This window comes from Chiloscyllium plagiosum, chromosome 12 (genome assembly GCF_004010195.1).
Source record: "Chiloscyllium plagiosum isolate BGI_BamShark_2017 chromosome 12, ASM401019v2, whole genome shotgun sequence".
In the NCBI taxonomy this organism is placed as follows: Eukaryota; Metazoa; Chordata; class Chondrichthyes; order Orectolobiformes; family Hemiscylliidae; genus Chiloscyllium; species Chiloscyllium plagiosum.
The window spans coordinates 51188361-51203132 of NC_057721.1; the positions used below are offsets into that span (position 1 = coordinate 51188361).

The window sequence follows — 14772 nt, forward strand, 5'->3', positions numbered from 1 at the left end:
TCCTGTCTATGTCGCGCTGCAGCCTGCAGTAGCCCTCTATACTATCGATGACACCTCCAACCTTGTGTCATCTGCAAATTTACTAACCCACCCCTCAACCTCCTCATCCAAGTCATTTATAAAAACTACAAACAGCAGATGCCCAAGAACAGAGCCCTGCGGGACCCCACTCAACACTGTCTTCCAGGCAGAATACTTTTCACCTACAACCACTTTCTGCCTTCTGTCAGCCAGCTAATTCTGAATCCAGATAGCCAAATCTCCCTGTATCCCATATTTCCTGACTTTATGGAATGAGCCTACCATGGGCAACCCTATCAAATGCCTTGCTGAAATCCATATGCACCACATCCACTGCTCGACCGTCATCGACCTGTCTTGACACCTCTTCAAAGAACTCAATAAGATTTGTGAGGCATGACCTGCCCCTCACAAAGCCACGCTGACTGCCTTTAATCATACTATACTTTTTCATATAGTCATAAATCATAGAGCTTTTGTGTGCAGTAAGTTTTTTTTCTTAGTCTTGCCCTTTATGTTCCTAGACATCCAGGCTTCTCCAGTCTCCACCTGTACCTCTATAGGAACATATTTGCCCTGGCCTCTTGCTATTTCCTTCTTGAGAGCCTCCAATGCTCTGACACTTCTACCTGCAAGTAGCTGCTCCCAATGCACTTAGACCAAATCATAGCTTTGTGAAATTTCTCCATAACCATCCTAAATCTAACTGTGTTATGGTTACTGTGTGCAAAATGTTTTCCCATTGACACTGGATTTATTTCTATATATTAGGTCCAGATTTCCCCCTTCCCTTATAACTGGTCAGATCAACCCCTTGAGAAAAATTCCACTAAGCTGTAAGATTTACATTTTGTTTTTATTAACTGTTAACGGTGAGTATAAATGAGCATCTGAATCCCATCGCTCTTCCTGGTCCTAATATCTGACCAAGGAGATGATTCAATTTATCATGGTCAGATATACAGTGGATGATGTTACACTTCCCTAGTGTAGGAGAACCTTGGATTTTGTCTGTTATAGATTTGCAGGTTCACTTAGTCATTTTGTGTCCTTATATAGCTCCCTTCTCCCATCTACAAAACTTAATGTAGATAAGTTGGACATAAATTCTATTTTCCTCCACTAAGTAAATGAAATATGCTGAAAAACTCCTTTACCAATTAGGGAACATTCAGTTTAGGGAACAGACCTGTTCCACAAATTGCCTTCAACTCATGCTCTTTAATTGTTTATGACCACTTGTACTTTCATGGGCACGTCACACTGTTGATGTTGTGTTGACCTTAAAAAGAAAAACAGGTTCATAGTTATAAATTCTCTGCCATTGCCTTTGGTGATCAAGTTCCAGAAAGCCAGCACTAAAATGTTGTCTGTTTATTGTAAATTATAGTAAACATATGAAAACAGGACTATAACAAAATTTCTGCATTTCACAGGTGAAGTAGCAGACATTATTCATTTAGGAAAGTCTATAAAGAGAACTTCAAAGTCCCAACTTGTTGGACAGTATGGAAATGGATTGAAGTCGTGAGTTTCAGAGATAAGTTTGCCTTTAGTCTTGTGGACTAAATTAGTTCAAATCTTTGAGATTGACTTTTAGAATTAAGAAAACATTGTTTGCAACTCTTTTCTGTTTTGCTCTGCTGTTTGGAATGTTTATTGTTTCTAAAATGAATGTATGACTGGCAAGTTGTGAATGACACAAAATAAGTGGGAACACAAATAATGAAAGTATTCTCTAATTACTGTTAGCCAGTGGGGTGCCTATTTGTGAATCCACAGAATTCATTCCTTTTTGAACTGATGAGACTATATGATGTGCAGAAGAATATTAGGCCATTAAGTCTGCTCCATCATTTAATGAAATCATGGCTGATCTGATAACAGTCCATCACTCTCTTCCCTTATGCTCATAACTCTTGATTCTCTTCCTGATTAAATACATTCTAGACTCTGAGTTTTTTAATGACACCGCTTGTATAGCCCTCTCCAGTAAGTATTCCACAGATTCATATGTTTTGAGATTAGAAATTCCTCCTCATCTGTCATAACTGGATGATCCCTTACTGAGATTATGCACTTTGGACCTAAATTCTCTTTCAAATAGAAAGTACCCTTCAACATCTACCTTACCAAACACCCAAAAAATAATTTTTGTTTTAAATAGGTCACTTCTTACACAAGCTCTCCTCAAATCTCTCCACGTCAAGGATCAATTTAGTAAATCTTCTCTGGATTGCCTCCAATGCTAGTATATATTTTCTTCAACAGTAAGGGGCTCAAAACTCTTGTCAGTATTCTAGTTGTGGCCTGTGTGGTCTCTTGTATAGTTTGAGCCAGACTTCCCTGCTTTTATGCTCCAATCCTTTTAAATAAAAGGCAATATTCCATTTCCCTTCCCTGTTATCCACTGAAATTCTATGGTAGCATTTTGTGATTTATGTGTGAGAGCTCCCAAATTGTCTTCTGCTGCTTGTTTTGTTTGAACTCTTCCTATCTTTGGGACTTCAAACTTTTATATTGCATTTTCCTTTCTCTTTCTACTCTCTTTCCATTTCCCTTTGTTCATTTTTCCCCTCACTTTCCAATTCAAGCTTTCTTATTTACAGTTCTGTTTTCTTCCTATACTTTCCATTGTTCTATTCACTTTTTTTCCCCTTTCTATTTCTCTTTTCTTTCATCTAACTGAAGTTTTTCAATTTTCAACAGCTAATTTTACTGCTGACATGAAGGTCAGGATTCTGAACTTTTAACTCAATGCTGTGTAATCATGAAGCAGCTCATCCACATGAGATTCGGCATTTGTTTCTACTCTGTTTGCATTCTAACTCTGTGTAACTTTACTCAAAGGTTTCAAATAATCTAATGTTATAGTTTCTACTTTCAGAAAAAAAAATGCTAACAGTTGAATCCATTCCAAAATTCCAATCTGTGTAATATGCTTCACAATTTTCCTCAGCCGCAGGTACTTTAATATTTGAGCACACTTCACTTGTTGCTGACTTTGGAAGCTACACCTTCTGTAAAGATAAAGTTGCCATAGTCGTACTGTTGTCCCATTAGCCCCCACCTGCCCCTCAGTCAAAGTGAAACGCTCAGAGATACAGTATAGTTTTACCTCCTACATCTTTATTCCGGGCCCTGGAGGGAGAGAACGATCTTGACTCGCGACATGGGTTCATGGTCTTCTCTGGAAGAGCAGTTTCTCAATAAACTATATAGTCATTTTACAGGGTGGAGCATCCAGATAAGGGAACATACATATTAATTGGATGACTGTTACAATCAACAAATATCAAAAGCAGAGACCAAGCCCTTTACTGTTATACAATGAATGTTCTTAACCTTGTTAATGGGATTCATACAATGGATACTTATACCCTTGTTAGCTGAACTTGCATACTGAATACTTCCAATATTGTTAAATGACTGCTTTTCCACCTTGTTAACCCATTATCCTTGCCTCCAGCACCCCATTGTTAACTGTAAGTACTTATCTGATCTGAGTCATGCTCAACTGAACCTCTTGTTTCACAAAACTTAGAACTTAACTCTTTCCCTGCCTGCTTATACTCTGTACATATTCTCACTATTGGACCCTTAGCCTGCTATCTCATTCAGAGAGAGAAAGAGAGGGAGAGAGACGACTAGAGGTGGTTTAGCCTGAATGTCCCCACACTCAGGTATGGGGAGAAGTTGAGAAGGAGAATCCTTTCATGGTAATCTCTGCCAGATGTGGAAACAGAACCCATGATGTTACTGTCGCTCTGCATTACAAACAGCACACCAGCGAACTGAGCAAACTGACCCCATTTTTGTCTGGCTGAGCCCTCTAGTCTCCACAAAGAACTGCTGACAGCTGCTTCTGCCTCCCTTATCTGTTTGAGTGCCTATTGAGTTCACTGTCTGTTGCGCTTTCACTCTCCTGGTGGCAGATGTTGTGTAAGTTTGCTCTTACCCTCTTTTTTTTGCAGAGTGAACTAAAACTGACTGTGGCTGCATGGACTTTGTCTCCACGACTGGTCCTTTATGAAACACAAGCTGAATGTGCTACAGTCCAGTCTGTCATTTGGTTCTGCAGAGTTGAAACAGATCTTTCAGGGCTGAACTTTGTCCAGAGTTCATGGCTTCTAGGCATACCTGCATGATTGTCGAGCAAAGGCTATGTACCCATTAGCTGGCAACCCATGTGTATGCAGACCTGGAGGCCTGGCATCTGAATGCAGCTCTACACTCAGCTTGACATTCCATGGAAGGTTGTTAAAGCATGGTTGGCACTGAGTCCATGTCCTGTACACCATGCTATGTTCATTCACTTCCCCTTCTGCCTCCAACATACAGGAAAGCATGGAGCTGTCCTGTTTTCTGTGGGCCCTCCTGCTATCTCCCACACATTGGGCAACACTCTATGACAAACACGTGTGAGACTCGCAAAGCATTCTTCATCAGCATGCTTACCCTTGAATAGAATTTCTGACCACAATGTCAGAGGATTGAAAAGCAGCAAAGAGACATGTCCCTCATTTATAGGGAAGATTACCATTATAGGGAACTTTTGCTATCTTCACCCTACTTCCCTTCATGCCAAAGCAGTATGTAAAGAACAGCGCACAGATTAAAAGGTACAGTGGTGGTGTTCAGATAGATTGTTCAATTACTTAAACATCAATAAGTTTATGCTAATTTATCTTTTGGACAACGAAAAGGCAGAAACTTGTAGGATCATTCTCAATAAATTGTTGAAGGGGTAGCATCCCAAATAAAATGTTTTTGAACCTGACATTTATCTGACTCTACAGAAAGGAGAACAAAATGGGCAATGGCAATGTACTTAATCCAAATTCCATGCTAGGAACAGAATAACTGAGGATATCCAATATAGTTGATGGAGATCTTTGGCAAAGAAATGGAAGTGTTAACGCCATAACAGTGAAACGTGGTTGGAATTTATGACCCTAACCCCACAGAAAAGTTAACCTATGTTTACCATGTTTATTTTTTTCAGCATTTGAAAAATCTTTACCAAATACAGCGTATTGCACTTTTCCCTCGCGCAATTAAAATTTTCCTGTAGCGTGAGGAACAAATTTGCATGTAGTATTCCAGACAGGACCTAACATAATATCTGAATTGTCATCATGTCATGTAAGATTGTTTTTAGGAATCAAGAAATAAACACACTTCCAATTTTCAATTTGTTCAGCACGTGTTGACAACCTGCAGCTTCCTGGGGTTTGATGTGCAAATGGCAAATCGTTCTTGAGCCAGAGCATTGTTTTAAATGCTGACTGCCATGAGGTTTCAGAGAACTCTTGACACTGTGCTCCCGATGAAGAAACATACAAAGAAAATCATCACCAATCTAGCAATTAATCCTTGACAACTGTTTCACTGGGAAGTGACATGCTGCACTAACACCTGCAATCCAGACACATGGATCATATGTAGGCAGGGACATTAAGAAATAAAGCATCGTATTCACTTTGGCCTTGGTTGTCTTATTCAAAAAGATTGCTTAATGTTGCGTGTTCTGACTGTTTGTCATATTTAGAATCTGATTGGTACAATGGGTAAGTACTTTGCATTTCGCTAGGTGTACTATTTGAGTAATGATTTATCAGTTGTTACACAAGTGCCCTAGATATCCTTTACGCTATACTAGTGAGCACATTCAGCTGGATATATTAATCAAAAAAAGATTGCACTCACTTTGGGCCTGGTACTGCATCTGTGTTGGCTAATACATGCATTGTGTCCAAGCAGGCAATTCAAAGATTGTAAGATCATACTTTGGCTCTTGTTTTGAGATTGTTTGGGAAATGATTATAAAGAGTGATTAAAAACAAGAATTTAAAGATAGTTTGTTCTCATTTATCGTAACGTCGATGTGCGTCTTGCTAGCAAAGAAAAGTCACAAACCATGAAAAAAACAATTTTTGGCATATTTCACTAACAGCATGGTGTCAAAGCTAAGTGTTATCGAACAATAGAAGCCCAAAGGAAAGCTTTGGAGGAGCTGTTGAACAAGATAGAGAAATATAGGAAAGCCGTCACTGGTTGAATGAAATTATCAGGTAGCTCAACTCTTGGATTTGTGACAGGTTAATAGGCCATGAAATGAGGAAGGTCATACTCTGATGTGAATCTATATAAGAGTGACGTATCTAAATCACAGACTCAACTGTGCAGTGATATTTCTTTTAAAAAAAATATTCTCATAATTAAAGACATTCCTTTATCTGTGAACCTGAGGGACAGAGTGGTGAACATGAGAACATATATCACTTGCCAACTGGTTGAAGATAAAATTCAGCTCCAGTGTGAGTAATTGTTTCCAACTGAGTTTTATAAGTTGAGAATCCAATTGAAACCTTAAATCTTAGTCCTGCTTACCAATGACAACACTGTTCAGATATTAAATGACTCCAAAATAATCTAGCAGCAGAAATCACATTCAAGTAAGAGATTTTTTTTTATTTAAGAATGCAATTAATGGAAACTAAATAGCTTGAATTATTGTTTTAAACTTTAGTTAGCATTTTAAAGAAACATATTCAATTTAGCAACTTGTCAAAATCTCTGAAATGCTAATCAAATATGTATGTATGAGCCTCTTTTTAATTGTTGCAGAGAGTTTGCAAATGTATTTTTTCATTATGTTCTGTCAGTAAGGGCAGTGTGACATTTTAAGACTTTTTGTCTAAATTTTAAACAAATTGTTCTACTCATTGAGTTTGAAGACCTTGGTCTAACAAATTTTAGGAGTTAATAAACTTGTACATTTTGTCCTTGTGTTCTTGAGCTACATTGAGAAATACACAAAATTTTATCCTTATTCCAAAATGTATTACTTCATTCATTTTCTGTACTAAATTGCATTTTCCACTAATTTGTTCCTTATCAGAAATAGCATCTACTTTTTGTTACTGCCAAATAACACACAATTCAATTTCTGTGGATTGTAAATTTGTGAACCAGAAACCTGACAAAAAGCTGCTGAAGTTGTAGCTATTCTGTTAAATTGTGATAATACTACAGCTGTGTGAATCACAATCAGCCACTCCACTATAGTTAATTATGACTTGACTTCTTTCAGTGGTTCAATGAGGATAGGAATGGATTTCATTCTCTTTACCAAAAAAGACAATACCATGACGTGCATCCTTATGTCTCGAACTTTTTATGAGAAAGAAGGTATTGACGAGGTAAGTGAGAGAGAACTTTATTTTCAGCCTTTTGTTTTGTCAGTCTAATCCTGTAAGTGCTTGGTCGGTTCCCTGATTCACCCTGGATCTGAGAAAATGAGAGTGTAGATCATGTTGGATACCACCTTCATATGTCCTTCATATGTCCAGTCAACAGATTAGTACAGAACTTGAGTATCACCAATGAACTTGAGTATTACTGAAACAGCAGTACAAAAGTTGTTTCTGTCATTTTAAGTGGATAATGTACAGTATTCAAAACAATTACTCTGGTTAAAACTGTTAACAATCCTAATGTCCAAAATTAACAAAAACACTCTTATTCTCAGGACAATAAACCTGTTTGACTATATTAGAACTGCACCTTCTATTGACAAGTCCTAGCATAGACTCAAACCTGGATTTTCTGACCAAGAGGTAGGGATGCAACCGCTGCATTAATAAGACCACACATCTAACTTACGTATCATTAAGATTGCTAGGTGAAATCCCATTTGGAGGTATGACCTCCTTTTGCCCTTACAATTCAATGTTCCAATCTCACTGACCATACTAGCCTTCAGTTGTCCACCAAATCTTTGAGAGCAGAATCCTTGCCTTCATCCCCTTTGTATCTCTGATAATGTAAACTATGAGCAGATACTTGATACTTTGCAAGGCCAAGACTAATATATCTGGATCCTTGTGGGTGTGGCTGAAGAACCAGTTTATGATGTTCTTGCATTCTTCCGCTGAGCATGAGATATGAGCACATTATAAATCTCAAGTAATTTCAGCTCTGGAGTTCCTAACACAATATTAACAAGCCACTGTCTTCTCAGTTGTTTTTCAAATCATAATGTATTTGGTATATTTGCCTGCAACATTGATATTCAGCATTTGACAGATCTGGACTTTTTCTAGATTATCATCCATTATGGTGTTCAGTGCAATCTGGTGACTAACTTGTGCCTTAATCATCTAACTTTCCTTTGGCACAGAAATGTTAGTATAATTTTGTTGTAAAGAAGTGAAAAATCTGTTTGCTATTTAAAATAAGGTGCTGAAGCTGCACAAAAATATCAAGAGTATACCTCATGGCACTTTTCAGTGCCTTTTTTTTGTGCAGGTTAGTCATGTCGAGCAGAAATATGAAATATGAAGTGACTAGCATGTTTGCATTTGAGAATATGGAAGTGTTTTGTGTCTTTAACAATGCCCTTAATGAATAGAGTCAGACAGTATGGAAACAAACTCTTTGACCAAACGTGTCCATGGCAACCAAGTTTCCAAAACTGAACTAGTTCCATTTTTCTTTATTTGTCCCATAACCCTCTAATGTATCCATGTACCTGTCCAAATGTCTCCGTTGTACCTGCCTCTACCACTTCTCTGGCAGCTTGTTCCATATACACACCATTCGGTATTTTAAAACAGAAAGTTGCCTCTCAGGTCCCTTTTTTTTAAAATACATTTTTATTGAAAAATAGATTTTTTAGTATTACAACAAATACAAAATAATACAAAGAAAGAACACCAAAAAAATTTTAAAAACTTGAACTGCCCTCGTGTACAAATGTATAAGTATATATAAAAATATATTTTAAAAACCCAACTAACTACTTAAATAAATAAATATTAGCTAACAATAAATAATAATAATACAGCTCAGCAAAACAAAACACTAACTCTCAAATATCGAGAGCATTATTTTTCATATATTCACACGTTCGCAGTTCCCCTTGTCTGGATATTGGTCTCTTAAAGCACAATCGTTATGGCTATATAAAAGCCTTTAATTGTGTGGCAGACAAATCTGTGTCCGGATAGTCCAAAAAGGGCTGCCATGTCTTATAGAAATTCTTAGTATTTGTTGTGTACCACGCTTGTAAGAAAATCCGAGGGGATATGCTCCATAACAATCTTATGCCAACCTGACAGACCCAGGGGATTTTGGATAGCCAACCTAACAAGATATTCTTTTTTGCGCAGAAAGTGAGGATTACACTGGACAGACCAGAGAGATTGGGTTCTTCTCCACCCTTACACCCAAAATCCCCCCATTGCACCTGCCACAGTGCTCCAGTATGTTTGAAGCCTACCACAGACGATGGGCACAAGTGCCCATACTAACTGTACACTTGGGGCATGTTGAAGATACTCCTGGTTTAAATTTTGACAAACGATCTGGAGCCAAGTGAACCCTGTGGAGGATCTTCAACTATAAAGCATGGGTCCTGTTGCAAATTGATATCTTTCTTGTGGTTTCCCAAGTATCTTCCCATACCTCTGAGGAGACCTCAATGTCTAGTTCTCTCTCCCACACCCTGCAAAGTCGATCAAACTCATCTGAGGGGCCGCTGTTAGTATAAAGTGCTGACAGAAAATATACTCTTAGCACTGCGCACCATCCTCTCTATGTCTGATTTGTAGAGATCAGTCAAAAGTGTAGTCTTTTTTTTAATAAAATGCCTAACTTGAAAAGAAAGCCGTCCGTGCCAGATCGCTCGTATTTCCGCGCTAACTAATAAAAAGACATCAATGTGTTTCCCTCAAATAAATCATCCATGCAAGACACACCCCTTGCTGCCCAATGTTTAAATCCAGAATCCATCATTCCCAGTTGAAAACCCGTCATACCCATGATAGTTGTAAGAAAAGATGTTTTGCCAATATTGCCTTCCCTCTGCCAAATTGCCTTCCATGCTTTAACAGTATTGATAACTATTAGGTTATGGCAATATTTGTTAACTGTCCTCATTTTGTCCAAAAACAGCAAACTAGTAAGTGGGCACTTTGCCTGAGAGGTTTCGATATCTAACAATATTGGAAAAGGGTCCCCACAAACCCAGTCACTCATGTAAGATAGAAGTAGTTTAATTAATACAGTCATAGAGTCACCTGCCAGCACCCAGTCCATATCTTTCCAAACCCTTCCCATTCATATACCCATCCAGATGCCTTTAAATGTTGCAATCGTACTAGCCTCCACCACTTCCTCTCGCAGCCCATTCGACATACACACTACCCTCAGCGTAAAGACATTGCTCCATAGGTCTCTTTTATATCTTTCCCCTCTCACCCTAAACCTATGCTGTCTAGTTCTGGACTCCCCCATCCCAGGGAAAAGACATTGTCTATTTACCCTATCCATGCCCCTATAAGGTCACCCCTCAGCCTCCAATGTGCCAGGGAAAATAGCCTCAGCCTATTCAACCTCTACCTATAGCTCAATCCTCCAACCCTGGCGACATCCTTGGAAATCTTTTCTGAACCCTTTCAAGTTTCACAACATTCTTCCGATAGGAAGGAGACCAGAATTGCACGTAATATTCCAAAAGTGGCCTAACCAACGTCCTGTACAGCCGCAACACGACCTCCCAACTCCTGAACTCAATACTCTGACCAATAAAGAAAAGCATACCAAATGCCTTCTTCACTATCTTATTTACCTGCGACTCCACGTTCAAGGAACTATGAACCTGCATTCCAAGGTCTTTTTGTTCAGCAACACTCCCTAGGACCTTACCATTAAGTGTATAAGTCCTTTTGCTTTCCCAAAATGCAGCACCTCGCATTTATCAAAGTTAAACTCCATCTGCCACTCCTCAGCCCATTGGCCTATCTGATCAAGATCCTGTTGCAATCTGAGGTAACCTTCTTCACTGTCCACTGCACCTCCAATTTTAGTGTCATCTGCAAACTTACTAACTATTCCTCTTATGTTCACATCCAAACCATTTATATAAATGACAAAAAGTCATGGACCCAGCATCGACCCTTGTGGCACTCCATTGATCACACCTCCAGTCTGAAAAACATCCCTGCACCACCACCCTCTATCTTCTACCTTCGAGCCAGTTATGTATCCACATGGCTAGTTTTCCCTGTATTGTGTGAGACCTAACATTGCTAACCAGTCTCCCATGGGGAACCTTGTCAAACGCCTGACTGAAGTCCATATAGGTCATATCTCCTGCTGTGCTCTCATCAATCCTCTTTGTTACTTCTTCAAAAAACTCAATCAATTTTGTGAGACTTGATTTCCCATGCACAAAGCCATGCTGACTATTCCTAATCAGTCCTTGCCTTTCCAAATACGTGTACATCCTGGGAGTCCCACTCCCCCCAGTTTGTGAGGCAGTTGCAGTTTAGCTAATTTAATAAGGGGCCGCTTACGATGCCAAATAAAAGAGCTGAAACAGCAGTTCAGTCTTCTGAATGTTTGCTTATTGAAAATCAGGGGGACCATCTACATAGGCTACAACAAAAGGGGAGAATATTCAATTTAATGAGAGCTATCTGACCTAACCATGAGACTGGAAGCACCTCTCATCTTTGAAGGTCTTGTTTGCTTTTGTTGAATAATTGAACAAAATTAGCTAATCGATCAAGAACTGGAATGATGAATATGCCCAAATACATAACCCCACTGTGACCACGTAAATGGGAATTGAGATTTGCCCTCAAGACCTTGCACCTTCATAATACCACCCATAGGTATAGCTCTGATTTTGCAAAATTAATCTTGTACCCTGGAAAGGTGCCAAACGCGCTGATGCATTGTGTCAGGCGAGGCATTGAAACTTGTATTTGACAAAAAATGAGGACATCATCCGCATACTATGAAATCTTATGTAATTTTGACCCACTTCTGGAGCCGATATATGGGGATTCCTACGAATTGCAACTGCCAACTTTTCAATCACCAACGTAAAAAGTAATGGCGAAAGGGGACAGCCCTGCCGGCTGCCCCTAAAATGTTAAAATTACTTGATCGTACCCCATTGGTGATGACCGCAGCGAGAAGTTCACTGTAGAGAACCTTTACTCATCTTATAAAGACTTTGCCCAAACCAAACCATTCCAGAGTATAAAAAAGGCACGGCCACTCAATTCGCTCAAATGCCTTCTCTGCATCTAGAGAAATCACCGGTCCCTGTATTGACTGTTGTTGACACACTTGAATTATATTAAGCAGCCTCCTTACATTATTGGAAGATCTGCAGCCCTTTATGAAGCCTGTCTAGTCCTCTTTAACAATAGAAGATAACACAATTTCCAGCCTTAATGCAAGAGTTTTAGAGAGGATTTTAAAATCAACATTTAAGATTGAAATGGGCCTGTAAGAAGCATAGTCCTTTGGGATCTTCACTTTTTCAAGAATAAGCAAAATATTGGCCTGTCTGAGAGATGGCAGGAGATGATCATGACTGTACAAGTCATTGAACATGTTGAACATTGGGCCTGACAGTATGCTTATAAATTCCTCATAGAATTCGCTTGGAATTTCATTAGGACCAGATGCCTTTTCACTCTGAAGCTATTTCACAGCCTCCTGCACCTCTTGCTCTGATAAGGGGGCATTGAGAAAAGACTCTTGTTCAGGGGTCGCATGCGGGAGCTCCAGATCCTTGAAAAAGGAATCCATCTTGGCCTGTCCCTCCTCACAAACCTCAGATTGGTATAATTCAGAGTAAAATCTCTGGAATCCAGCATTAATATTTTTGGTCCACATGTTAGGTTCCCAGACCCTTCCCTAATCAACATAATGACTTGAGGGGCACGCCTTTTCCATGTGAGCTATGCTAAGTACTTGCCTGGTTTGTCACCATGCTCATATAACCTTTGTTTTGCAAAACCCAGCTCCTTCTTTGCTGTTTGCATGAGCACGGAATTTAATGCAGACTGCAGCACCGTAGTCCTCTGTAGCTTGACCAATGAGGGCCTGTCAAAGTAAGCCTTCTCGGCTGCCTTCAACCGTGCTTTGAGGAGACGTTGCTACTTGCCCTTCTGCCACTTCCTACTGACAGAGTAGGAAATAACTAACACCCTGGCATAGGCTTTGGCGGTGTCCCAGAGGATGGATAGGCTACTAACTGAGCCTGTTAATGTCTATAAATGCCCTAAATTCCTTAGAAAAGTACTCCACAATCTTATTATCCTTAGGGATAAAGAGATCCATTTGCCAGTGCCTTGGGCCCACTATAACATCCTTAGTCTTAACCAACAGCTACACTGAAGTGTGATCAGAGATGGTAATGTTACCAATCAAACAAAATGCCACCAAGTCCAGGGTTGCCACGGGAGTCAGAAAAAAAATCAATCCTGGTGTGACATCTGTGTGGATTGGAAACAAACGTAAAATTCCTACCTGTAGGGTGGAGATGCCTCCAGATGTCCACCATCCTAACTCCACACACAGACGCACTAATTGTTCAGTTTGTACAGAGGGTCTTTGGACAATCTGTCTACTGTAGGATCCATGAGACAGTTAAAATCTCCCCCAATAATGATATGCTGGGACTTGAGACTGATCGATTTAGAGAACACATCTACCAAAAATTTGAGGGGAGGGGCCAGAGGACAGTAAACGTTCAAAATACCATATTCTTCTATGTTTATCAGGGCTTTGAGGATTACAAACCTCCCGTGTGTGTCTTAAACACACTCCAGTAACTTAAGTCGGAGATTCCTCCTAACCAATATAGCCACTCTCTTACTTCTTAAAAGATGAAAAGATCAAAGCCATTCTGCTGTAGTTTCAAATGCTCTCTATCATCCTGTAAAGCAATATTCACCTTTTCCTTTCTAAGACTTGAGAGTAATTTTTTCCTCTTAATTGGTGAGTGACTCCCCTTGATGTTCCTGGTACACCATTTAATCAAGTCATTAGCCATAACCTTCTGCAGTAACATTTAGAGTTCAGAGAGGAGAGACTCGAATTACAAATCATTGAGCTTTAGTGTCGCTAGATCCATCGAACATAAAAACTACATAAACTAAAACCACTACAGTTAACAAACATACAAAGCTATCAAAGACTATATACAACAAAAAACAAAAAAAAGCCACCATATAAAGCACCAAAGGCACTGAATAGAGAAATTCGCTCCCTGGCCAAAGAGGGAATCTAGACCTCTCGAAATCCAACTTCCCAATCCACTGACAATGCTGCAGCCAGGGCATTTAAATACCTGAACTGGGCATAAATTGCCCGTAAGTAAGCATTCAGCCATCCCAACAATTTTCTCTCCTCCTACCTAGAGCTGCACCACAAACACAAGCAGAGAAAGAAAATACACCATGAAATAACAATGTGAACAAAGAAATTTTGAAAAAAAAGGTAAGTACACCACCCATCCTTTGGTATAACTCAACTTAGAAAATGAGAGTACACATCCCAACCGCTCCTGATCATTGTTTAGACCAGATGGTTATCAATTTAAAAAAAAGGACAAAAATGACCCGACTGGACTTACTCTTTTTTGTAAAGAAAAGTAGAGACCTACCCAAGCAAAGCTACTATTTGTGCATTCTAAATTGTTCAGATTAAGTTAATTTCTCCACAAAGTCTCTTACCTTCTCTGACGTGTCAGAGAGATGTACAGATCCATCTAAGGTGATCCAAAGGACTGCCACATACCTCAGAGTACTGGATCCCGAACTCCTTCAGTCTTTTCTTGATGCCGTCATAGGATTTTCTTTCTGGATCACCACCACTGAGAAGACCTGGAAGAACATGATCCTAGAACCCTCATAAACCAGGGCTTTCGGATCCCTCCCC

General features: G+C 39.4%; 1 protein-coding gene across 1 annotated transcript in view; it reads left to right on the forward strand.

The window, feature by feature from the left end:
• LOC122555511 (ATPase MORC2-like) overlaps positions 1-14772 on the forward strand; it is a 97794-nt gene that overhangs the window by 15676 nt on the left and 67346 nt on the right. The window contains exons 5-6 of the mRNA XM_043701535.1: positions 1458-1548; positions 7118-7226. Of these exons, the coding sequence (XP_043557470.1) occupies positions 1458-1548; positions 7118-7226 (200 nt within the window). The remainder of the gene's footprint in view (positions 1-1457; positions 1549-7117; positions 7227-14772) is intronic.